We start from the raw sequence: 27394 nt of genomic DNA, 5'->3' as shown, positions 1-27394 counted from the left end.
TTTTATATTCTGAGAATGACTTTGTCTCTTAGAACTTTCGAAAGTTTGTAACCGGTGATCAACGATTTAATTTGTATGAAAGCTCAACCTAACTTGTAACGACACTATCGATGACTAAATGTTTCATCAGAAAATCCGTAACATAATTAGAATTCAAAATTCATTCAGAATATTAAACTTACCCTAACATCTACAGCATTCACCCTTGCTTCCTTTATTCTCGCGACTTTGTTCGGTAATTGTTAATTTGTTCCAGTCACCGACTAATTATTCGAACGATCTGCCCTCGTGAATTTAAATCAACCTCGATTTGCATATTAATGAGCTCGCATGGTCGCGAGGTATCGATGTTCCGCGGTGAAAACTACCACGGCAGGTTATTTAATTGCCAGCTTGATCGATATTCTTTGAGAGTCTTTGGAATTTTTATGCTTCTAGTGAATATCCATTTTTTCATATTTCATCTCTAAATTTATTTCTGTGAATTTTTTTACGATAACTGATTAATCGTCAAATTGCATCGCGTCTAGATTCTTCAATTTCCTAATATCTGATTCGCCGATTCTCGATTGTCCTTCGAAATCGACCTTCTTAATTTCGCCACTTTCCAAGATTTCCTCCTCGATTCGACTAATATCTTTGAAAACGAAGATTCGAAGAGATATCGGACATGTCATTTTCAGAGTAACCGGCGGCGAACTGTTCGAGGATATCGTGGCGCGAGAATTCTACAGCGAAGCGGACGCGTCTCATTGTATCCAACAAATCCTGGAAAGCGTTCACCACTGCCATCACAATGGAGTTGTGCACAGGGACCTGAAAGTACGTAGAGAAACGAATGTTACGGACGATCTAGCGCCATGCTTGAGAGGGTCCAGTACATTGGGAATGCAAAGGTTTAGTCTGTTTAACCGAACATTTTCAGATGAAGGTTTAGGGCTCGATAGTCCATGGGACATGAGCGGTTTGTTGGTTAAAAAAAAAAGAAAGAATATAACGTAAACGAGAGTAAGCGGCTAGGAAAAGGTAAAATAGGAATGCGTAGAAAATGGAACAGAAATTTTAATTAGTTTCATAATCAATTTTTCTAAATATTATAACAAGCTTTCGAAATAAGTGATACAGCAAATTTGAGTAAATTCCAGGTTTAAGTTTCTGAATTGTTACGTTCGGTTATTGTTTCAACGACCGACGCGAATCAAGTCTGCAGAGCGTAATAATATAATTTTTCCTTTCCCTACTTAATCTCGCAACTTTCTTCGGAGTAATTCTTTGGAAGTTACTGGCACGAGAATATTTGAATAAATCCAAAGCTTGACGCGTGTACCAATTTTACGTTTAATCGTCGTTTAAACCATCGTTCTACAGAAAGTGATATCTTGTACGTGCAATATCTTCATTTTCTTCTTTTCTTCAAATCGAGTAATTCTTCCCATGATGTGATCGGCGACAGAAGGATTTTTCCATATCTGGAAAACTCCCGAATTTCACGTTAGATCATCGCTTAAATCGTCGCGTTGCGCGTTAGATTTAGAACGCATTCGTCATCGTGGGCGAATTTCGCGTGGAAAATTTTTGAATCGTAAAGGGGAAAAAAAGGAAATTAATTCGGCTAGAGACGAGATGAAGGACACGAAAAAAAACAGGGTGGATAAGGGAAGAAAATACGTAAAAAGAAACGCGAGAACACGACCGTACGAAAAGTGGCGTTTCGTGGAAACCGAAAGAGTGGGAGAGGAATAAAAAAAGAAAGGAAAAGATGAGAGTGAAAAGCAGCGCAGTGTAGAAGGTAGAGCCGCAATGTGTGTCAAGCATGCACGTATATATCTCCTGTTGATGGATCAACCTACAGCATGGCCGCGTAAAAATGCAGGACAACGGCAACGGTTTGTGCGAAGAGTGAGCAGGAATGTCGACGAGTCTGCTTCCTGTTGCAGCCCGAAAATTTACTCCTCGCAAGTAAGGCGAAGGGCGCGGCTGTGAAATTAGCGGACTTCGGATTGGCGATCGAGGTGCAGGGTGAAGCACAGGCATGGTTCGGTAAGTTTATATTGTTTCTTTCTCCTTTCTGTATTTTTATATTATATTTTCTTTGGCAAATATTCGTTTCTCTCGAAACTCTGAAAACAACTCGAGCACAGTGGCGGATAAGAGAAAGTTAAAAATTTAATACACTATGAATTTCAATAATTTCAGTACTAAACACTTTTTTACCATGTTGGTAACATTATATGGTATATATTGTATTTATTCACTGTTCTTATTGAATATAAATCCAATTTGTAAAATTATTTTATGTCTTCTTATATTTCTTATTTTATAAACTTTCTTTTGTCCCACAAACTGTAAGAAAAGTATTTAGGAAAAAAGCGAAAGACGTATTGGAAATTGTTGCCGAAAGCATTTTTATGCGCCATAAAATCGTCAGAATTATCAATTAGAAATCGTTAATAGGAAAAATAAACGGCTACCTTTTCATACATACCGCGAACACTACTGGTATCGTAGAGACATTATCTTTAATTATAGAGCAAAGAAAGAAAGTAAAGAAAAGTGATGGAGAAGCTCGTTGATAGCTTGACGAATTAACATTTGCACTTGCGCGATGATAAATAGATGAGTTGGAAGAGTAAATTTTCGTCTTCCCCTCCAATGATCTCTCATCATATCTTTCGCTCGAAATTCTACGTTTCTTTTCTTCTATTCGTTTTTCTTCACCGTTTCTGCGCTCTCACGATTTAAATCCGGCCGTCGACATTTCCATTCATTTCCCCCTATTTTCCGGGGATTCTTCATCCTCCTTTCGGCTCTTTCTCGTGTCGACGCGCGTCGTACATCGTATAGAAGCAGCCCAGTGCATTTATGTACGGGCGTGTCACGTCAGAACTGGCTGGTTCGACCGGCTGTTCCCGTTTGTTTTTACTCGGGGAGAAACTCCGTTGAAGTTCGCCCGGTGCTATTGGAAAAGTTTCCGCGTTTTCGCAGGCAAAATAGATTTCTCCCTCTTCAGAGATTTTCCGTATTGTGTTTGCGGTCAAAGAACCACTCCGCTCCGGATCCAAACCGGAAACCTGGCTCTCGCCCTCTGAAATTCCTTCATATTGTTCCTCGAGATTGAATGTTGTTTTTTCTTCCTCTCTCGCTAACAATCCAGCCAGATTGAGGCCTGTCCGCTCTGCTTGAAATTGTTTTCCATGCGCGCACCCTTTTGCAAATTTTTGAAAGGGGTTGAAGTACATGAATATGTTCGTGCATGTGTTTTTTAGGCGTGAAAAAATATATCCCAGTAGGTTGTTCTATTTTTGTGGTTGTGTTATTGTTAGACGTGTTATTGGAAATTTGAATATGCGTATACTATAGGAGAAACGTAATTTATATGGGGATGGTTATTTTTACTAATAATTGGACAAGAGGGTTGTTGTCGAAGGGTAAATAAATATCATTGTGGTGAAACAATTCTTTTAAAGATAATTTTTCTTCGATAATACAATTCTTCCTATTGATAATCTTTTGGTATGCTATCAAAGGATATAAAACATAAAATCGACAAACAACGTTTTTTTCAGAGCTTCTTGGGATTATAATCTAAGAATGTAAAAAATTACATCTCGTGTCTTAATCTTATTTTTATGAGCACAATTCTTCTTGCGCATAAATTTAACTAACAGAGTTCGATTAAATAAGATAGTCCTTTGAACTGGCTTGTCCAAATATTCTCCTCTTCTTCGTTTTTCAATCAGATCCATTTCTCGTTTAAATATTTTCGCTTCTCTTCTTCATTCTTTAATTTCGCGCCGTACTTTGATCTCAAATACGTTCTCCAAATTGCTCAAATTAAATGAGATTATAACGACTCATCTTATCGCCGTTTCAAATATCACCGTGCAACAACTTAAAACTTTTGGACTTCTCGTCCATATATTCAACAGGTAGAACGTTAAAATAACGTTCACATTGAAAGAAACGACAACGCAACAAGCACATTCGCCTTCATAAAAATAGTAGCAACAGCGAACGATATCATTTTGATGGCTGGAGTCTACGGAACAGCGTTCACCACTTTCCATCCTCGATTGTCTATCGAACGACCGGCTTCAAGCACGCTGACGTTCGTTTCCGTCCTCGAAAAGCCGATACCACGAAATTCCTTCGACATTGTGACTTTGGTCGAGGCCGTGGTTTCCGTATCTTCGTCGTCAAACGCGCGAAATTCGAAACTTCAGTCGTCGAGAGTTCCAAGACGTCATAATGGTCGAGCAGTAGATACTCGAGCCAAGCGTAGATAGTGGCGAGATTATCTTCGATCTTCTTCACTCTGTGCAAGAAATTACCATCCATTTACCTCGGTTCTGAATCAGGCTTTCTGACGATATCTGACATTTTAAAAAGCTCGTAAGCTCTTTTCTGTTATTTCGTGAAACTTTTTATTTTTTTATGAAGTTTCGCGAAAGTTACCTCAAAGAAAAGTCAATTCCATAGATAGAAATTTCGGCAATTTTAAGTTTACGAAATCCGTCAATGTTATCTGGTTCGAAAAAGAACACCTTTTACGGTAAAATAATTTTCCAAAGATAAAGTGTTCGTGAGAAATCGTCACCGATTTGCCCTCTTGCGAGAGAATTCTTCTAAATTTTTGTATTCGCTTTTACATATATTTCCAGTACTGAAAATAAAGATTTCCTTCGTAGTTCTAGAAAATTTCTGGTAATTCTACCTACTAATTCTACGAAACTCACGGCATAAGTAAAGACTTTAAGAACTTTGAATTCATAAAATCTTCGATCTTGTTCCTTTTCAGATATTGCAAAGAAACTTCTTTCGGTATAAAATAATAGTTGGAGAGAAAAAATTGAAAGCTTCGTCCAGGTTTTTCGTAAAACGAAATACGAATGTTTACGATTAATCCTTGTTAAAAATGTAAAAATTCACCTTATAAGAATAACCTTTTAAACGTAGAACATTTGTGTGCAAAAATGTATGAATATGTTTATTTATTTCAGCCTGATTGCCTAGAAATTGGTTTTGCATAAATTACATACATAAATCGTAACTAAAACATAAAAACACGAAACACGAACTAACAAACAACTGCGATAAAATAAAAATATCTCAACTCTTTGGTTATTTCTCTTCTATCTTGAAATATTTTATACAAATATTCTCTCCATTATATTACATTCATCCATTCCGCTATTCGTTGCTTGTTGAAAATTTGTGAATTAATTGTTTAAATATAAAAATTTAATGAAAACGCAGGAACGTGTTAATTACCGCATCCAATATTTTAATGCAAAATGTAGATAATATTTCTCTTGAGAATGACCAGAAATAATTTCTGCCAAGGTTTCGCCGGGACGCCCGGTTACCTCAGCCCGGAAGTACTCAAGAAAGAACCATACGGCAAGCCAGTCGACATCTGGGCGTGCGGTGTCATTCTTTACATCCTCCTGGTCGGTTATCCGCCATTCTGGGACGAGGATCAGCATCGATTGTACGCGCAGATCAAGGCCGGATCATACGACGTAAGAACAATCTATTTATGCTATTTTCATCTCGGTTTCCTGACCAATCTTCCTCCAGCTCGATCGATCAATTTATTTATTCAAGCTAAACCTTCATGAAAATCCTTCACCCTGTCGAGGGATTTGGAAAAATTTTCGGCTAAAAATCGATCGATCGTGCACGAAAACGCTTGATTACTTTCTACATTTTTTATTCGATCGTAAATTGTTTTCTGGATTAGGATTGCGCTTTACGCCCTAGATTGTATGCTTTTCGTTTAAATTTGATTGAATTAGTTCAATCCACTGTGATTATAAATTCAATCGACTGTCATTTCTTTTTTGGATTAGTCGTTCGTTTAAGTTAAACTAGAAACAATATAAAAAATAATTGTAGTTTATTTTTGTTCAATGAAAAAATTTCCTGTCTATTCCTTAATCTCGCAGTGATCCTCATTTTTTAATATTTTTATCTCGGTTTCGTTCTTACCAGAAACGAAACTTTTAGTACTCGAACAAACGTTCACGATAAATTTGGAACAAGACAGCACATATATCACTACGCTTCTTTATTTTATCCGAATTCGAGAAGTTTCCTAACGATAAGAAAATATAAAATGACCCAAAGAACGCAAGAGGTTTAGGTCTAATGAAATGTCAAAGAAAGGGAAAATATGACCTAAATGCTGTACGACAGGGATCGCCATAAAACTTGTCATCTTTATCGGCGTTTAACGAATTATTCTGCTCATTTGTTTTCGGCAGTATCCAAGCCCAGAATGGGACACCGTCACGCCGGAAGCCAAGAACCTAATCAATCAGATGCTGACGGTGAACCCGAGCAAAAGGATCACCGCCAGCGAGGCACTGAAGCACCCGTGGATCTGCGTAAGTAAAATCAGCCTCGTGAAACGTGCATCCATCACTGCGAAGCATCTCGAACAGCCAACGTCAATTTTCTTCTTTTTCCTTTCGTGTTACAGCAACGTGAACGTGTCGCATCTGTCGTCCACAGACAAGAGACTGTGGATTGCTTGAAGAAATTCAACGCAAGGCGCAAATTAAAAGTAAGTCTTCTATTATCCTTATTCTTCTTCTATTTTAATTAATACTCGCGCGCTCATCCATGGGACTTCTTCGAGATTTTTTACAAATTGGAAAAAGGCGACAAGGTAAAGGAATAAAAAAGATAAAGGAGTAAAGGAAAAGAACGAAGGAGAGAAACGAGTCAAATGCTCGTAATTATTCTGATAATATTTAAACTCTTCTTTATTTCATTTCACTTTTACTGCAAATAAAGGTAAATATTGCTATTCTTATCGCTAGAATGCGGAATTCCATGCACATTTGCGATACGTAAAGTTGCTACAATGCAGAGAGCGTAGTATAAAATATGCGAAGATACTTAAAAAATTTAAAGTAGACAAAACAAACCTCTACTTGCGTTTTATTTCTGTAAAAATAAAAGAATATTAACTTACATACGATTCCTTATTGAAACCATGCACCATTCTAAATGTATTATTTGTTAGAAATAACATGCGTCTTAAATTTCAATTAGTCGCGAAATATTCATAGTTAATCGTCGTGTGTCGTTTGGATAATTATGAGCGGTAGATTTATCGTATTAGATTAGACATAAACTTATATCGTGCACACGTATGATTTATATCCTAAAATTTTCTATGAATGTAAGACATATCCCTACATGTCAGTCATACTGATATTATTTCCCGAGAAAATCTAAAATATCTGACAAAGAATAAAGGAAAACTTTTAACAACGCTCGAATAATATACATGTCTATACAGTGGTATGAGTGTTAAATATAACGAATTAGGATACGAGTAATATTATAGCCTGAAGTCCATGGGAGAACCAATAATTAGAGGCTGACGTACGAGGTCGCGAGTTTCTCGATTAACAACGGAAATTCGCTGGCGACGTGTTGTACCGGAACTCCAGTTAACTAGTTACACGCAAGTTTCGATTCGAGACATCGAGTGTTAAGGTGCGCCAGCCCGTTAAATGATCTATAGTCGCACGGCTTCTGTCAGGATAAACCGGTGTTTAGCGTCCAACCATTGGCCTCCCTTTCTACCCATGAAACTCCATGGCGAACTGGTCAGAGGAAACTCGAAATTGAGTTCGCTTTGTCTTGCTGCTGCGTGGCTATTTTGTCGGGTCAATCGGCTCCTCTTTTCGGCGGTGAAACAATTGATCAATCTGTAGTCCTCGTTTCAGGTGTGCATAATATTATATTGGAATATTAAGCGGAAAAGTTTTACGTTTAAATCGTCAGACTTTCTATTAGGAGATCGGGATTGGTTTTTATAGAAATTTTATAGAAATTCGAAAGAATCGAAGTTTTATTTCCGATAAGGAATAGAATATGTTTAAATATGAAAATTTAGAAAGTAGGCGCGTTAGAAGAGTATTTTTTCACATTCGCTGTACAGATAATTTTTCAGCAATTTTGGTCAACTTTTCATCGATCTTTATTGAAGAATGTATTATAAGAACTTCACCACTTTCTATTTTGAATGGACTATTTCATCTCTGAAGAGAAATTCTATTTAGAAATTTTTCTTAATTGAATCAACTACGGGTTTGCCGATATTCAATCACATCGTGGTGTTACATTTACATAACTTTTTCAATCATCCCTTAAGCAGTAGGTAATCCCATACACAGAACAGGTTTTTTCCGATATATCAGGTGAATGTAACAATATCATCCGAATGAAAGATTGTTGCTTAAGTGCAATAATAAAATTCTAAATAACCACAAAAGTTCGAAGAAAAGAAATGAATTAAAATCGTTCGTACAATCCCATAGTAGCGAAACAACAAAATTCCAGGGCAACTTGGGAAATTATTTCTAACTAAACCGCAGACTTTCCTACGAAATTGTTGCAATCAATAGAATTTGATTGGTAGTAATAAAACTTAAACGCAGATTAAAATACGAGTTTATTCTGCTTTAAATATTTCACGTTCTGTGCACTTTTGTATCTTCAAATTTCGCACGAACACATAGAAATCCGCAGTATACTTATCACGTAAACTAATACGACACCTTCTAAATTTTAAATAATTATAAATGGCCATAGAATTTCAAAGAAATAAAGAAACCAAGATCATTTTACAAATGCTATCACATTCCCAACCATGGGAAAGAGCCATATTCCCCCTACGATCGTCTCCTAATCCCCTTTTCGTCCTCGAAACACCTTCACAGATACTAAACACGGGAATTGGAGGTGGCAAAGGCCTTACGTAGGCTTTCTTTGATTGGGAATTCGTGGATTTCCGACTCCCCTACCTAGTCAGTCTCTTCGACGACTTTTACGATTCCAACTGTTGCGAACAGTGTGGCACGAATTGCCGTTGGAAACGCGTGTACTGTCAAGTGATCCGTTTCTATGGACACGACTGGCGAAATTGTAGTGACAATCGCGTCGAATAGCAATGATATAGTTATTCGAGTGGACAGTATGTGTATCGTTCGATGTGTGCCGAATATTAATCGAGCCTGGTGAAATTTGTTCGCTTTTCTATATATGTAGCTTTGATTCTTGCGCCCGTGAAAATGTATTTGGAAATGTGAAGAGGAGAATATTACTTTCTGATCAAAGCGTGACACACAAACACCTACATATGGGTATACAGATATATAGATGGATTACCTTTTGATTTTACTTTACGAGATTCTTGTGGTTTAACGTGTTCCATTTTTAGAATGAATTTTAGAATGTAGCATGATAAGCATAATCCGTGTACCAGGAACAGGATGATAGCAATAATTGGAGTAGCGAAGTGGTAGGTAATTGTTAAGTAGCGAGGAACGAAGCTCGTAATCTTGTTACCTTTGGTATCGAATGATCTGTTCTGGCATTGGTTTTGTATTTCGTTCTGATCGATAGGAATAAATATATGATGGATGTAGAAATGTAGATAAATTGAATCGTAATGAATAGATACGCAGTTTTCATATATGCTTTTTCCAATTTCACATTTTTCACAGTTTTTTTTTTATTGAATTCTATGTTTCGTTTTCCCGACAGCATGATTTTACACTGCTGCGAGAGGATTTTTAAGTATACAAAATTCAAAGTCTAAATTTTGAAGAGCATTTTTAGAAATTTTAGATTTCTAATTTTCACGGATCCTTAGATACTTTTCCTTCGAGAAAAGTTTCTTCTTAGACTTTATACTCCGCCCAAAGATTCGCAACATTTGACGAACAAAATTTAAAATCTGTTTTGTAGAAAATGAGAAATTTTACATTTCTAGATACTTTGCGGCCCAAAGTAAAATTCTTTAAACTCTTTAGATTTTTTGCGAACACCTTCCAAAGATCCTCAACTTTTCGCAAACCAGATTCAAATTCTAAAAAAGAAGTTTCTGTATTCTTAGATTCTTCGCTTCCTAAAGAAAAATTCTTCTTTTTTTTTAGATTGCCAGCCTTCGCAAACTTCGTCCAAAGATTCTAAACTTTTGTCTAACAATATCCGCAGAGAATCGAACGAACGATGTATAATTACGGGAACGATCGTACATCTCGTACGTGGCAGTGATTAAGCAACCAATTACTAATCCACAGATATACTATTCGCATAAATAACCCCCACCCCCATGAAATAGTGTTTTTCGTTCAGTTCACGATAGTATCTGAACGCAGCTGGAGGGCGAGCCTTCAATCACGCGATTGTTCCATTAAACCGAATGTAATTAGCGCACGAACTTAATGTCCAGCTGGTTTACGAAGGGCTATTGGTACACTTAGACTGGTAGACGCGCGTTCGTGCATTGCCTCTCGGGTGATTCGTGACCCGAGACTCGATTAAGGGTGTTAGATGGCGTTAATAATGTTTTCGTGATCGGTTTAAGGGAGCGATCTCGTTTGATGAAATAGTCATGAGCTGCACACTAGGTTAATTAGGATATTGGTGATTAGAGCACCTTCGTTTCTTTCTTCGGGGGAGGGGGTTGAGGATTAGCGACATACATCACGCAAAGGAGAAATATAAATAAAATTATTGCAATAAGCAGACGATTAACAATAGCAATAGCTGGCAGAAATAATAAGAAGAAATAACTCATGTTCTCAGTGCAATACTTTCTCACGTTTTAAATGCTTCTATTACAATTTCAATGCTAAACATTGCAAAGATATACAGCAATTTCGTGGTAGATAGAAATAATGAAAAGTTTATCGAAATAAATCGTGAAACATTAATATTAAAAAAGAACATAATACTAATATTAAAAGAACGTATAGAGTAAGATATAAGAAAAGACTTATTAATTTCTCGAAAATAAAGATACACTTTTGGAGCTGTTTTACCATCAACCTAGATCATCGAATGTACATACAGACAAATCATTCAAGATTTCACAGTTCTTACTATCTCCTTATTAGCATAATGTAGAGACTATAGCGTAGACTCTTAGTATGCAGTATCCCGGTTAAGGATAGCTGAAGAATAATGTATGAAAGGATGAATAAGAAGATCGGATGAGGAAATATGCGATTAGAAAGATTAGAACCAAATCTCAGTTGGTCGAAATCAAATAAATTATTCCTATTATTATGGAGTAGAATTATTTAGGTTATATACAGATTAGAATATCAATTGCAATAGATTTCTACAATTGTTGGAAATGAAAAAATCTTTGTACTTCAAATGACATTCAAACGTTGTTCATTGTTAGTGATGTTTCGCGTGTGAAGCTATTAATAAAAGTCGCACACCAAGCTGAAATTCATCGTTGAAGTGAATGACAGAGGATAACAAACATGAGAGCATTGAGGAATAAATTCGTGCTGTGCAGGCAACAGGAAGCCACCATTCCTGAGGTATATACTTAATCTTCATTCACAGCCATTAATCAATCAATTCGTCTATTTTTACATACAATATCTATCCTACACAGTCATTTATCGACTAACTCCTTCGTTTCCAATTTCGTTAAATTAAATAGTACGTAACTTTTCGCAAGAAAATAAAGAAAGTTCGTTGCAACGAGATTAGACCGCCACCCCTTATATTTAATCTACAGAGTAATCAATCTACCGGTTGTATTTTTTCAAACTAAATGCAATATGATCTTCCACGCAAAGCACCAAGAAAAAAAAAAGGAAAGGAGAAACTAAAGAACTGAGAATAAGGAAAACACCAAGTTCGTCATGACGAAGTTTCGAGTTCGACCAAGAGTTATTAAACGGCGACCCCTTTCCCGGAGTTTGTTCAATCGTCGCGAGAACCGGCGTGAAACTCGAAACTCGAACATAGTAATTCCATTCCTATCCAGTTGCTTTGTCTGCCCATTCCACTTTCCGGGGCTCAAAAGGAACACTCGAACACACTGGTGGCCAACCGTGTAACCTTCGATCAGACATTCCTTCTGTTTTTCTCTCTGTTTCTTCCGTTTTTATTTCCTCCATTTCTCTCCTCTCTTCCTTTCTTTGGAATTTTTCACCTGACGAACAAGCTGCTTTGATGTTCTTCAAGGTAATTACGAGTCGTCGAGAGATCGATGAGAAGTGCACGAAGCTGTTACTCGCATTATGATACCGAGTAATTAAAGAGAGAAATGCTGGTCTTTTTACTCGGTGTTTTTTAATGGTTTTCGGCAGGCGAAAGAGATTTCGCGTGATTCTTTACGGAGATCGTTCGGCCAGACGATGTTTCGAAATACATCGATTCGCAAATATGTTCGAACATTGTATCGCGAGAAAATTTCATGTCCATATACTTCGTTAAAAATGATTTAACGCACGGACTATTATGGTAGTTATCTAAATTTTTGTAGAACCATTAAAATACGATAAACGCGAACCAGAGAAATTTTCAGCGATGCGAATGATTTAGATAACATTGTCCGTTAGATAACGCGCCAAAGTAACATGTTTCATAATTATTCCGATTAAAAGTCTGCCAGTTCTGTCAACAAATAAATCAGGGAGCAAGATCAAAATTCAATATTCATGCGATACGAACGGAGCAGTAAACTTCCATCGAGTTAATACATGGAATTGTTTCAATTAAACGAAGGAATTGATTCTCGTTTACCGGGCCGGCACGCAGCGCGATCGAACGAGAGCCTTACACAACTCGGAAAGAAACGGAGGCGTATCGTATAATACGGTGCATGAATATTTAATCGCGCGAGAGGAGGGCGACGGCCCGATTCTCTATTACTGCCTGGCCCGTCCACGTATTTAATATTCGGAATTGAAATACACGACGCGTATTACAGAGGCTCGCGCGACACGAAAATAGAAACCGGCCTCTAATCGAAATCGATTGTTCTGCCGGCAAATATTTGTCGTAAATATTTTCTGGATGCTCGAACGATACGTCAAACGTTGCATCGACGCCACTCTTATTAGCTCTGTTTGCTTTAGTTCGCTCGTATTTGTCGCCACCCCCTTCTCTTCTACGCTTCCGGTTTTCGAGAAAGTCGGCCTGAAACTAGTCCGTGTGCCCTAGTCATTTTCCTGTTTAATTATTTGCTTGTTTAAAGGTAATCAACCTGTTTGCCGGCTCTTTGTCGAGACATACCGAGCATGTAATTTTATTGGTAAATTTGATAAAAATTGATACGTTTATCATATTACGATGGACATTAGAGGAAAGCGGATTTATTCAGGAAATCACATTATTGTATATAACAAGTTGACTTATAAATTGTACAGATTATGGAATTGCGTGAATCATGAGATGTTAAGTATCGAAGATATTGTTATAAATATCGTTTTGTTCAAGTTAAAGGGGAGTTAGATTTTATAAAATCTTGCAACAGATAAATGAATCCTTCCGGTCGGCAAAGATCGATGTTCATCTTGTTCTCTTTGAATGGTGTTAACTTCTATGCGCATTTTATTGGATGTTCGCGACAATTTTATAACACCAGCTTTTCTTTCCCGAATTTCGAACTCCAATTCTTTTCCATCGTTTAATTATTATTTATCATCGTGTAATGTATTTATAATATTGTCGTATTAATAATTGTAGAAATTATAATCAATTAGGGATCGAGCAAAAAGCCAATAGCATGGTTATCTCGCATATAGAAACGCATAAATTCAAATCCCCGGACGAAAAATAATTCTACATAATATATTCAAGAATAATACGCAAGCTCGTTATCTACCTCATGAGTACGTAGAAAAGAAAAAAGAGAAGAAAAGAAATTGAGAGACGATGTTCATAGAAGTCTAACAAATTCATTCCTATGTAATCACGATCATAAGCGGCCATTAAAAAAAGCGATTTCATCAAATACGTTTCCACTTTCACCGATAATTGCATTTACCTCTGGATCGACGTAATTATCGAAATGTATTTAATATATGATCTAACAAGGCCTCTCTACTCCAAAGGAACACGTACATTAAAAAAAGAAGCCACTTGCTATCTAGCAGAGGTCGATGAATAAAACATTTCGTTTCTTTCGTCTCTTTAAAGCGACTTCCATCTTTTAAAGGACACGATTCCGCGCAATATCGTTTAATACGACGAGTAACAGGTCGATAAGCGAGAGTGGGCGTTTAATTTAGATAAAAGACACTCGGGACGCGAATTAATGGCGGGCTATTAATCTATCGATCCGTGTGCCTCGTCCAACGTGGTATACGTTCGTTGGATCGTCGTTCAACGTTTGGAATACCGATAACGATAGAATTTCTCGAGCGTGAGGGAATTATCGTTGGAAAACCGACGTGCAGACGGGATCGAGTGTCTCTAGGTCCAAAGTTCACCGTTGTAATAACGTGCAATACCAAAGACCGGAAGTACCATCAGCCGCCGTACAAAGAAGCTGCGCTGAACGACTGCATTCGGTCGCGTTTGCACGTGTGTCTGTGCGAGATCGCCGTTTGTTCTCGAGAAATTGGCATGATCGAACTCCAGACGAGTCTTTCGGCTATTCAAATACGGATCTCTTGGAGTTTTCTTTCAAATTTTTATCCTTTGTTGAATGAAACTTGCAATGGAGAACTTGAAGGTTCGAGTTACATCATTCGGAAAAGTGAAATTGATTAATGATTGGATGGTCAGAAGTCTTAGAACTGTCTTTCAAACTGTTATCTCGTTGATTGATGTTCGATGATCTTTTTGGTGGATTAGGTTGGGAGCTTGTGTAATTACAGAGGTAGGATTTATTCTCGCGTGATTGATCGAATCTTTTAGAATGCTTATACTCTTTGAAATATCTATGTAGTACCGAATAATGTAGTCAAAAGATTCGATGGCTTTGGTCAGGTTGGAAGATTGCGTAATTAGAAGAATGGAATTTTCTTTATCGACTAGAGGGTTAGCTGAAATGAGCAATAAAGGTCGACTTACTTCCTATTTATGTGTGTTTCTTGAATTCCTCATCTAAGCCGAGTTCACCGCTGAAACTAAATTGAGTAATTCCATCGAAATGAGTCATTTTTGGAGTAAAGATATATTAATCATGTGATCTGATCAAGTACTAAAACAAAGAAGTTTTCAAACACCGTAGTTGATCTTCTCAACCGCTCGAGGTATATCGAGGTTCTTGCAAGTTAATCGTATAGTCACGTACAAGAGCACGAAACACAAATCTAAATTGCTTCCAATTAACAAGCCATTGCCGCGCTCCCAATCTTCATCCCCCGATCTCGCTGAAACTCGCCGCGGTGATAAAACATGAAAAACCGCCGAGCAGCTTATCTCGCGCGATTAACTTTCGTTCAACCGTTCGTACGACTTCCTCTCCCGGTTAAAGTTAAGCGAGTCGTGTTTCTTGCTCTTCTTTCTTTCTCCCTCCCTCCCTCTCTCTTTCTCCTCGGTCCTCTCGATTAACGTAGAAGAGGAATAATCGTGGCCGGTATTCTTTTTTGTCCACAGGGCGCTATTCTGACGACCATGTTGGCGACGAGGAACTTTTCCAGTAAGTATGATGCACAGGGTAAGTACCTCCGGCCCTCTTCAGCGCTTCATGGACCACGACAGACAGTACTTTTATATCTCCCATTAAATTTTTACGCCCACAACCCTACCCGACCTTATCGTCTGTCTTTATCTTTCTCTAAACGACACTATCGACTATATGTCTCTCTTTTTTCACCCTCGAACCCTTCGGTTATACATGTTTCTCTCTCTCTCTCTCTCTTTCTCTCTGTGTATCTATACTCGTTCTCTGTTTATACATTCTGTATTCTCTGTTTATATTCCAGAATTCATAACCCATAAAAATCCACCTCGTCTCTCTTCTCTCACTCCCCGTTTATTCTTCTTATAAACCCCCCTCTTCTGTATGTATATATACATATATATATATATATATATATATTTATATATGTGTATATATTTTTATAAAGGTTCTGTTCAGCAGATCTTTCGTTCTTTTCAAAAGGTGCTTCATGACGTGGCCTCGCGCACGCACTTTTATTTCACTTATTAAGAGACACGGCCACCCTACTTGTTTTACCGAGGGTGGAGTTAACAGGCTGGGTGCTTCCCCCTTTTGTTTCCACGACAAACGCGAGTGTTTACGACCCGCCGTTACAATGGCAGGACTTAATAGGGGGCCCGGCAGAGGTGTTACGCACTGATTTCGGCGAAGCGTCTGACTTGATGAAAGAGAGTCCAGGGATGTTTAATAGCGAGGACAGAGCTGGTATCCCAGGGGCTTCTCAATTTTTCAAGGAAATAAAACGACGGTATTTTTTTTGTCTCTCTCTCTCTCTCTTTAAAGAATATTTTGAAAATGGAATTGTTGAGTAGAATGAAAATTTTATTGGAATCAGTGTGTAATACCTTGCGCTATATATTTTGGGTAGAGGGATGTACACATCTACAGGTAGCTTTATTTCGATCGAACGGTATTCAAAATTCAGCTCAGTTTAGATTTCGATTATCGGAGAGGATCGTAAAATCAAATTTCGATGGAGGAATTAGAGAAGATTGGAAGAACGACGTGGAACTAAAAAGTTATTGGTCTATTTCTTGCTGTAAAACACGGTTAGTCTTTCTCCGGCCGAATTCTATTAAAAATTCAGTTGATCTGAAGTTTTTCAATTACTCCAAAGGGATCGTGGAGTAAAATCTCTGGGAGAAAATTAGAGAAAATTTTTATTATGATTTGGAAAGTTTGTCATCTACTTTTTTCTTTGAATAACAGTTACATCTCTTTCGATCGAGATATATTGAAATTTCGGCCCAATTTAGCCTTTCGATTATTCGAAAGAGTCGTCGAATAAAAATCCTACAGAAAGATCGGTGGAAATTAAAGAGTAAAAAAATTGGATAAACAGACGTAAAATGTAGTAACGGTGGCCACGAAATGAAGCACCGCAGATCATTCCTGCTCGTGCACCGAACGAATTAGAGCCCCTTGCGTTGATCCCCGCCTCTAGACTTGAACTACCGGAGCAGCGAGATGAAATTTACCCCCAAAATCTCCCTGGAACTATTCGTTCTCATTGGCAACACCAACAAAAATTTCTCTTTTCCGTGCCCAATGCACAAATCGCTTCTCACAATCGTAACAATTTCACTGGATCGAACTCATTGGTTCTTCTTAAATATTTTCGACAAATTTCATCCTCGCTCGCTCTGCACACTGGTACAATAAATTATCATGATAATTCATTCACACATCGTGTACCTCATAGTCGATGCACTTGGCTCGCACCTCATACCCTGCAAGGACTGTGCTGCGTTATCCAGAAATTGCATCGTGTTAATAATATTTTTTTATTAGTAATTTTTCTTTTTTTTTTTTTTTTTGTTTATTTCTAATAAAATTCCGACGAGAACGATCGTTTCGAAGTTCTGGGTAACGCGAATCGTCGTCACAGTGGACTCAAGCAGTTTTCTCCTCATCATATCCAAACGACGATCATCAGAGTCATGCTTCGTCGTTTCGAAGCGCATTCCCAGTAGCAAAAGTTCGACCAACGGGTGATCAAAGTGTCAGACGATCGTTCTAACTTCCAACACTGTAAGAAAGTTTGAGCGTTTCTAAGATCTGGTGGATCACTATCAGCGAGGAATCATCGATCGTCACCAATCATTCGTTCATTTCATCGTTTGTTTCTTTGTATCTTTGTACGTTTCGTTTACGAATCGGCGCGTCGATTACAAATTGAGAACATCTTTGAATTTGCTCAATTCACGAAATGAACAAATTTTCCTGTTTTTTTTTTTTTTTATTTCTAACCATCGTTTGGTATCGTTGAGCCATAAGTATATAGATTACAAAAATTCAGTTATATTTCAGTTAGATTATTTGAATTGTACATTTTACGCGAGAAATTCCTTATATTCTATAAAATGCAAATTGGAACTCTAAAATTAAGTAATTCAACTTGATCTTTAATAAGTCGCTTAAAATTCGATGATATCGAATGAAGGTTAAATTTAGAAAACAATTCAGCGAAAGGAAAATTTGAAAGATATTATTTCTAGAAAATAAAATGAAAAGAAATTATAATTTGACCGATCTTCCTCGCGAATTCGCTGGATATATAATCAGAGGAGGGAACTCAAGTATCATTTACGAGATATCGCGTGACCGTGTCGAGCACAACTGTTTAGGTCCACTGGCGAATAGTGCCTACGAATGATTATTGTGCGTTTAGTATTGCTGACCACTTTGTAGCGCCTCTACTCTGTCAACGAGACATCAGCGAAATGCGAAACACACAACCCGTGCCCCACTTTTTTTCTATTTGTCTTTGCATTCATGCCGCACATTTTGGAACGACGCGCGAAACATCCATATTTTTGACCAAAAGAAAGGAATATTCTCATCGTTCATTCATATTCCTCATGACAATACCAATCGAATATTTTCTAATCTAATTCGACATTGAAATACTTAATCAAAATTATACGAATAATACTTAGTAAATTTGAATTAGTTAAAAATGACATTGAACGTTAGAGAGTATAAAGGAATAGAGAAAAAAGAGCGAAAAAGAGAAATTTCTGCTAGAAACAAAGTTCCAAAATACAAAGTATGAATATCTACTATACGCAAATACATGTCTGTATATTATGTACGTTTGTATACAAAACGATTCCCTTTTGGTATAGCCGTCTTGAATCTAGATGCTCGATATACGTATATACAAGTCATACAACGTGCCAAATGTGCATCTGGAGGCAAGTACGCGTATCTGTGACACGCGTGTACTTGCAGCCTCTCTACAAACACATCAATATTATACACTAATGTATACATCTCCAAAAGTTTCCCTAGAATGCTACGATCTTTCACCCAGAACTTAGTCGAAAAGTAGATGAGCATCTTGCATCCGTAGAGACGACACCCGGAACGCGATACGAACGCCACTTTTTGCTCCCCCTCCCCCCCAAAAGACACGATTTATCACTGTCTGATTATAGAGCCTGTGTGTAATTTTGTTCATTCTCTTTTTTTTTCTTTTTGTCTCGTTTACCTATTTTTTCTTATTTTTTTTTTCTCAATTTTACGATCTCTTTGTCTATATATTTTTTATTGTTGCGTCTATATAATACATATATATACCGCAAAAAATACGCAAAAGAAAAAAAAAGACACATCGTCGGGGACACTTCATGCTCGAAGTAGAATCAGGTAGGACACTACAAGGGGGACAATTCGTCTGCTTTCACGTAGGCAAATACGTGTTGGTAACACGTGACAGTGAAAAATGGATCATGGGATAATTCGTGGAAAATGAAAAAATATTTTGATATAGCAATTTCCTTATTTTTTTTCTTGTGAATTAAGATGAATACTTGTTGGAATGAGATTCTAGGTGATATTCGGAAGGTAACGTTCGAACGTGGAATATTCGAAAGAGTAAAGATGAGAATGAAAATGCAGATTATCTTATCGTTGAAAAGAATAACTATGTTTCATTTAACCCGAGGTTAAATTAGTTTAAGAACCGTGGAAATTACGGAAAACTGTGAACGTTAATTTCGTTTAGTACAAGGGTAGCTTACGTTAAAAATTAAAGTAGAAAGTAGCGAAAAGAATTACTTTACTAGTTTAAAGTTTAAAGGATAACTTTTTAAAAGGATAGTTGGAAACTGAAGAAAAGGATAACTCCTGCTCTAAAGACTAGCTTCATTTATTCAATGTAAAAGTATCTTACTTTACAAAGCATGATGGAAATTGAACGAAAAGATAATCATAAACTTTAATGTAATTGAATCCTTAAAAGGTTGCGGCTAAACTTAAGCTAAAGGTAATATTATCATTTTCATTGAATATTATAAAGCTTGATTATTTCAAACGCTTGTTATTTCGAATTCAAAATTTATGAAATTGAGAATTAATATTAAGATTGATACTCTAATCCCCGAATTAAATTATAGAAAATCTCTTATTTCCGATCTAAATTGCAATGTTCAAATCGATAATATAAAACTCAAATTAAATTATACAAAACTTTATATTACTAACTCAAATCGCTTTTTCGAAAAACTCTTTGTGTAACTCGTAATAGCAGCATGTGTTATTATATTTGTATGGCTGTCTACGAATAATTTAAGGCTCGAAAGACCGATTCTAATCTAAAAGGGGAGTTCTCGTTAACAATGAAAATTCGTAACGGTTTAGAAACGAAACCGAGCGAGTTTTCTCGAGGTTTGCGTGCGAGTCGCGGCGGTTATCGCGCGAAATATCAAATACTTTCATTACCATGTAACTATTTCCTTCCTGAAGTCGGTGTAGAAACAAGAGTGACGGCCCTCGCTGCCGCGTCGTTGGCAATTTGTTTCAATTACCAACTCGAAGACAGCGAACGATCATTCGTTTCCTTTTTTTTCACCTCTTGCGATCTTTTCTCCTCTCTTTTACTCTTTCAATTAAGATGCTTCAGGGTAACCAACGTATAATTAACTTCGAGGTATTGTCTTTCGAGTCTGTCGTTCGTTTTCCCGATTTCATTTCCCCGGAAGTTTAATTAAGTTTATCTAATTGCGCCGTAACTCTGCATTTCGATCTTCGATATCCTCTTTTTCTTTTTTTCTTCTTCCCCTTTTTTCTAATTATTCTTTCGATGCTCCATTTCGAGAACGTTACTTTCCCTTAACGCTATCACCACCGTATTAGCGTATAATTACCATAGTTAAATTTTTACGGTTAGACAAATGTCCCACAATCTATGGTACAGTGATGCGTGAAAGCTTTAGATAGATTTTTCACTTTATGTCCCAAAAGCGATGTCTGAAAGAATTTTAATATCGGGCGTAAGAGTATGACGAGTAAAAGAAAGGAGGACAGTAAAATAAATAAACACCGTTGAATAATTAATTAACATTACTTTAAAATATCGCTTTTAAAATATAAAGTAAAGGATCTTGCTGTGGAAACTTCTGCACATCACTGGCGCAAGGAAAGACTCGAAATTATGGACCTTTTCTATAAATATAAACTAAATTTAAATTGTATATTAAAATTAATCAATTCTACGTCCAATTCTACGCAACAATAATAAACAAACTTAAGGGAAAAATAACTGAAAAAGAGCAAAATGATGAACATCGTTGTAACGTTACTTCGTCATCGCAGTCCGTCCCCAGGCTTCTTCACCACGATTTCTCTTATCAGCCAAATCAGCCATTAGGTCGTTCCTTCGTTCGTTCGTTCGGCCATTCGTCACAGAATCGAAGTCACAAACTTCACTCACAAATTTGATCGATTCACAAAGCACGATCATTTCAGCGAAAAGAGAATTCTGCGTTTGAAAGTTTCGTCATCGCGATAGGTGGCGATCAAGAATGGCCAACGTTCGAGAGAACAATCAACGTTTCTACGTGAACGAAACGAAACAAAGCTGCTTTCTATCCCTCAGAAGAAATTGAAACAAAAGAAAGGAAAAAATCGCTGGATACATTACGTACCTGTAACCGCTTTTTCTCTCTCGAAAAACGTTCATCGTTATTTCTTCCTTCAGGATCAAAGCTAAGAAACCATCTGCTTTCTCCTTCGGCTACGATCCCCGTGAGACGATCATCGATCGATCGACATTATGAATCGCGTCGTTTCATTCATGATTCTTCGATGAAATGATAAACGAAGCATTTACTCGTGGCTCGCGTTCTCTCTTCACCCTTTTCTTCTTCCCTAAAATTATTTCTGCATCTTCGTCTGGCTATCGGTAATCGAAAATCGATAAGAAAATAAACGAAAACGTCTCCGTTGGATTATTCGTGTGCTGAACGATTGAGAATTGGTCGACGATATTTACCGATGTTCGATAACCGTCTTAAACGTCGCTTCAATAAATAACAATAGCTGTAGAAAACGTGGAAAATATTTCGTTATTTTCAAGAACGAGCAGAGTCGTAGAATCTAGCCGATTTCTGGTTTCTAAAAAGTGAAAGAAAAAGACGTTAACTCGAATCTCGGGAATCGTTATTAAATGAGAGACAAATTTATAAGTCGGGATTGCTTCTTATTCCCAATTAGAGTCTCCTTATTCTTCTAAATGCTCGTGCACGTGTATATCGTGGTCATCGAGTTTCTTTTTCGAGAGAATTTCTTTTTTCGATGTTCTCTCCGGCTCCACAAGATTTCGGCACGGCCTCTTGAAAATTCATCGAATCGATAAATCTCGAGGTGTCGACGAGACCCCTAAACGCCATCGGAATTTATGTGAAGGTACTTTTATATTTAACACACGTCCTCCTTTACGTGTGTACATACGTACATGTATATATGTATGCATATATATACGTAGATATATATGTATGGATAAATATAAACCAGGAACGAGTCCATAAATTTCCGAGCGGCAAAAAAGAATTCATGAATTCCGCGTCGGGAACGAATCCATGAATCTCCGAGCGAATTCGGTTTTTCCGGACGAGAGAACGCGAGCAAACGAGACCAATCGTTCTCTCTTACTCTCTCTATATAATACCTTCCTCCCTTTCTCTGTCTGTCTATATTTCTTAATCTGACTGATTTTTTTGACAAGGTAACGCGAAGTGGGTCGGAGGTGCAAGGACACACCCTTCATCTCTGAACAATATCAAAAAATAATAATAATAATAATAATAAAGAAAGAAAGCTCTTTCGACGCCTCTTAACACGAAAGAAGATGCATCTAATCGATAAACGATAAGCTGTGCTTGCACATCACTCACTCATACACATATACATATGATACACATACGTAGGAATTGGACTTACACGGCTCTAATCGAACAACAAACGATACAGTTCGTGGGAAATTCCGATACAATCGAGTCGATCGTTCTGTTACGCTGTTCGAAACAATTAAGCCGATTCTCTGTTCGATTATCACCATCATGGCTGATTTCGATCCCCCACTACTTCTTCCTTGCATTATCCTTAGCTCCGCTAAGCTGTAGCTTGACAAGCTTCAGAAGTCGACAGATTTCCGCTGCTAACGATTTTATCGCCGCTTATGGCACGCGTGTAAAATTTCTATGTTAGAATTTCTGTGGCACGTAATGACGGAGACGCAGTGGGGGAATTTAGCCTTGAACTATGATTGATGCATACCGAATCGGAGGATCGAGCCGGCTACGAAATTTCTATAATAGAATATTTCTAAGAACGTCTCTTAGAAATGTCAATATTTCTAACAACAGATTTTTAAAATAAAGATATATTGAGTGAGAAAATCTTCCATTAGAAAAAGTGATCGATGCAGCTAAATTTTAATAGAAAGATCTGAATGATTCAAGAGCATTACATATCATATATACAGTTAAATTAATAAATCAAAGATTTAGAAATCCATAGGAAAATCGTCCAGATTTTAGAGAGGAAAAATACCATTTGTTCGTTTGTTCGTGGAAAAATTATCCCGAAATTAAAGGAACGAGATTTTCCTCGGTCTGAGTCGGAATGGAAACAATTTGCAAATTATTTCGCGAGAATAAGGTGATTTCTAAACGAACAATTTCAGAACGAGACTCGAGACAGGAATGTTCCGCACGAACAATCGTTCTCGCGTCGCATTTGGCATGGCTGCGCTTTCTGCTTCGCTTTCTTTTTTATTTCGTTTCACGCTTGCTTCTCCGCTGTCTAGCCCCGTTGCTCGCATTTCTTATCAACGGAAAGGCAGCACGGCGGAAAGGGTCGTTTTCACACTAAACGTCCGTTTACGAGGTTCCTTCGCGTCGAGGCAACGAGTTTCCGCTCGATTTCTGACAGAGACCTCCTCTCTTTAAGTTTTAAAACTTTCCGAAGAACCGATGAAAATTCCATTTCGAAACTTTACCTATATTTCATGAATACCTGGTAGAAGTGTTATTTCCCATTATATCCCTCCGCGTTCGCATATAGGAGACATAAGTTTCTACAAAGATATGATAGAAACTATTTTTAGAAAATTTCATGCGTACAATTTCATTTCTATAAATTTTATTTTTGGTAAAATAATTGTTCTGAAATCGAACGGTATCTCTTTTTGCTATTTAATTTACTTGTATTATTTTTTTCTTTTCTACTTCATTTGTTTAAGTACAGAATCCTCTTACTTAATAAGAAAAGAACGTATAACGATATTTTAAAATTAATTAGATATTTACGCCTGTTATGCGAATGAATAAAATCTCGATCAGTATCATAAGAAGTATACCTTAACTTTGTTACAATCTCCAAACCAAAACAAGTACGATGTTAATAGGATGTTTAACTACATTGATAAATACTACTACAATAATTAATCCTTCAAAGGCAAATTGGGTTTATATGCGAGTTTTCTTGTTTATTGGCTAATCCTTCAAAAAATCGAGAAATATCCCGACGTACTTCTCAAAGTTTTGTCATTAAAATGAAAATTCAGAGGAAAAAAGTTCAAGGTAGTAACAAATTCAATTTTCGTGTCTACAGACAATTATATAAGTGCTTTATATATGCCCCTAACAATCGTACGCGATATTATATTTATTATACGTTATATTCTTGACGTTAATTCACTGGTAATACCAATTACACGATACTAGCCGTAATAACGTAGTAAAAAAACAGCACATTAAAGTAAAGGAAAGGATAAAATCATAGGAAACGGCGAAACGGTGCTGCCTCGGCGGAAGCGAAGCCTGGTGGCGGAAGTAGATAAGAACACCGTGCGGACCGCGTGGAAGTCGTGAGGTTTCCGGTAACTCGAGTTCAACCCCGAAAGTACACGGATGTTATACGCCGGGGAGGAGTTTCGTTCGTTATATTTATACCAACGTCGGAACCGAGTGCCCTCCATCCTTTCCCGCCATTTTTCCTCCCAACATTTCCCAGCGGTAAATTATTCAAGAGGCGCGTACAAGAACGATTCGCCTTCTTCGAGGTGACTCGCACATTCGCAATAATTGCGTCCTCTCGCGTGATTCAATTTTTCTTTTCGCCCTTCGTGACGAGAGGGCGAAGAGAATCGTGCGTTTTCGCCACCGTTATTTCCCAGGTTCCTATCTACGTACAAATGTTTTTCCTTGGTTTTCATTGAAAAAAATGGGAGCACCGGTGAAAGCTTCCGGATAACGGTCGTTTCAATTCGCATTGAGTAATGAATTTTGGATAGGATGGGAGGGAAGGCGCTCGTTGGAAGGTGGAAGCAAGGTTAAGGGGTGTTCTTTTTTTATGAGTTAGGGGAGTGGTTAGGACACGCCTCGTGGAAGCTTTCGGAAACCACCGACGAGTTACCGTAAATTGACACTCACCGATGAATTCTTTAGCATGATATTCCTATCAGACAGTTGTTTCAGGAGAATTGCGTTTTTATTATCTGTAGGGCAGATGAACTGTTGTATTATTTATCGTGCAATGGCTCGACCATGAAAATTGTAGGAGGTAGCAGTTTATTGTAATTCAAATTACGGGACAAAATTGTTCTCTAATGTCCATTTAATCGATCACTATTGTAGTTAATATTGCTTGAAGTAATTTATGAATAATTTGATCAATTAGCTATGGTATTTTTGTAGCGGACTAGGATAGCTACGTTTTTATCATAATATCAATCGATGAAAAAGAGTATCAGTTTATGGTAATTCGAATCATGAAAAGGTACATTACCTGAAAGTATCATTTAATCGATTAATGTTGCAATTAATATTACTTGAAGTAATTAATAGTTCATTTGATCAAATAATTGTATTATTTCAGAAGTAGATTAATTGTAACACTTTTGAGTAATTCGAGAAAAACTTTCCGTTAAAGCATCATTTAATCGGTCGTAATTATTTTGAGGTACTCAATGATTAATTTGATCAACGATCGATAGCACTTGGTTCCACAATTTACACCGCGAACAAGCTGAGAAATACAATAATGTAAACCACGAGGAATATATTACACAGATAAAACTATCGAAAGTTAATCCTTGATAAAAGCGCTTTTATCGGACACGTACTATGACACGAATTATACAGCAATTAAAAATCGAATAGAAAACCGCCAAAGAACTGGCCTGTCGATCCTAACTCGCCACGACACCATCGCAAAAATGTTCTACCCCCGAAAAACGAAAATATTTCGACACGCAAACGCACGCCGCTCAGCATGCAAATTATGGTACCATTATTCTTTTCTTTCTTTTCTGTTCCCTGTTTCTTTCGTTTTTGTGAAACATTGCGACGCTTCGCTGGCACGGAACGAAGCCGAGCTCTCGAGAGGAGCCATCAGAAGGTAAAGACGAGAGGACCATTGTTTTTTTTATTTCCCTTTCTCCTGGCACCGATACGTCGTCTTGAGAGCATCGGCAGAGTTGCTCCAATTTTGTCTGATCACGATAATTGTCTCGCATGCAGAACACGATGCACTGTTTTAACGTTCTACACCATAAAACCCTGTGGAAAACCGTTCTCCTTCACTCTCTCATGTTTTCTGTCCTGTTCCTTTCTTCTGCGCCTTCTTTCATCTTTGTCTCTCTTCTTCTTCTTCTTCGTTTCTCCTGTGCGGTCTGCATCCATCTTCTATCTAGCTTCTTCTGCCTCTGGAAAGTTAGATTACTTGATCTGTTACTTAGTTAAGATCTAATAATCGTCTAAGATTATTTCTTGTCTGTCTTTCAAAGTCCCCTGCCTGACGAATCTTTTGGAAACGTGGAACTGTGATTAGATAGCATGGACGATTGGATAGAGGATCTTCTTGTTGTAGATGACCAGATCGATGTAACGATAGAAGTCAGTTAAATCGCTTCTTTTTTTTTTTATTTTAACCCTTTCATGATCGATGAGTAGAATGAGTAGAATATAGATAATAAAAATATTTGTTTTCCGTGGAAACAATCTTACTTTTAGTTTACGAAATACTTTGAAAGAAATGTGTTCTCTTTAGTAATAATTCATCAAAAGTAATTTTTTCGAAGAAGAGATATAATTGGCTCTGGAAGGGTTAAATTATGAGAAATTTCCATTGCCTTGAAGTTGCTAAAGACACCAGCTTTCACCAGACTCTTTTGCAAGTATCGTTACGTCGATCTCGATGGAAAGTCGATATCGCTTCGACCATTCTGGGAACCGAACGAAGTCGAAGTTTCTTCGGCGTCGAAGGTTTCCCCCCTAGAAGTCTTTTTTCTCAATACTTTCTCGATTCTTTCTCAAATTTCAACTCTATAATTCATTCTAGCGATCGAGATATACTCGTGTGAAATTTCGTTGCATAACCCATTCGAAACCATGGTGACGCGCCACTTACATCACACGATAGAAACTCGTGTTATCGAGGTCAGTCGACAGTCGGAGAAATAAATCATCTAAAAAGAATATTACAAAGAATATTGTGCAAAATTAATTGTTGAAATGATCAAAATAAGTAATTTCAATTTTTCACAGAAACTTTCTAAATTTACAACGCTGCATTTTTAGGCTCTTGGATAACTTTTTCTACAATTTATATAGAAACTCATTTTGTTATTTGCATCGCGTATCCTTTTATTGCTTT

General features: G+C 37.3%; 1 protein-coding gene across 41 annotated transcripts in view; it reads left to right on the top strand.

The window, feature by feature from the left end:
- Positions 1–27394, top strand: part of LOC122566465 (calcium/calmodulin-dependent protein kinase type II alpha chain) — a 159017-nt gene that overhangs the window by 83273 nt on the left and 48350 nt on the right. For 26 of the 41 annotated variants that reach the window (XM_043723744.1, XM_043723721.1, XM_043723752.1 and 23 more), the window contains 6 exons: positions 684–822; positions 1938–2040; positions 5344–5522; positions 6267–6389; positions 6485–6568; positions 15385–15445. In XM_043723744.1, the coding sequence (XP_043579679.1) occupies positions 684–822; positions 1938–2040; positions 5344–5522; positions 6267–6389; positions 6485–6568; positions 15385–15445 (689 nt within the window). The remainder of the gene's footprint in view (positions 1–683; positions 823–1937; positions 2041–5343; positions 5523–6266; positions 6390–6484; positions 6569–15384; positions 15446–27394) is intronic. The other 15 variants (XM_043723746.1, XM_043723724.1, XM_043723755.1 and 12 more) reach the window with 1 other exon arrangement.

The sequence above is a fragment of the Bombus pyrosoma genome, linkage group LG4, assembly GCF_014825855.1.
Source record: "Bombus pyrosoma isolate SC7728 linkage group LG4, ASM1482585v1, whole genome shotgun sequence".
NCBI lineage: Eukaryota > Metazoa > Arthropoda > Insecta > Hymenoptera > Apidae > Bombus > Bombus pyrosoma.
The sequence above is the reverse complement of the archived record's forward strand: the minus strand, read 5'-3'. Positions and strand labels throughout refer to the sequence as shown.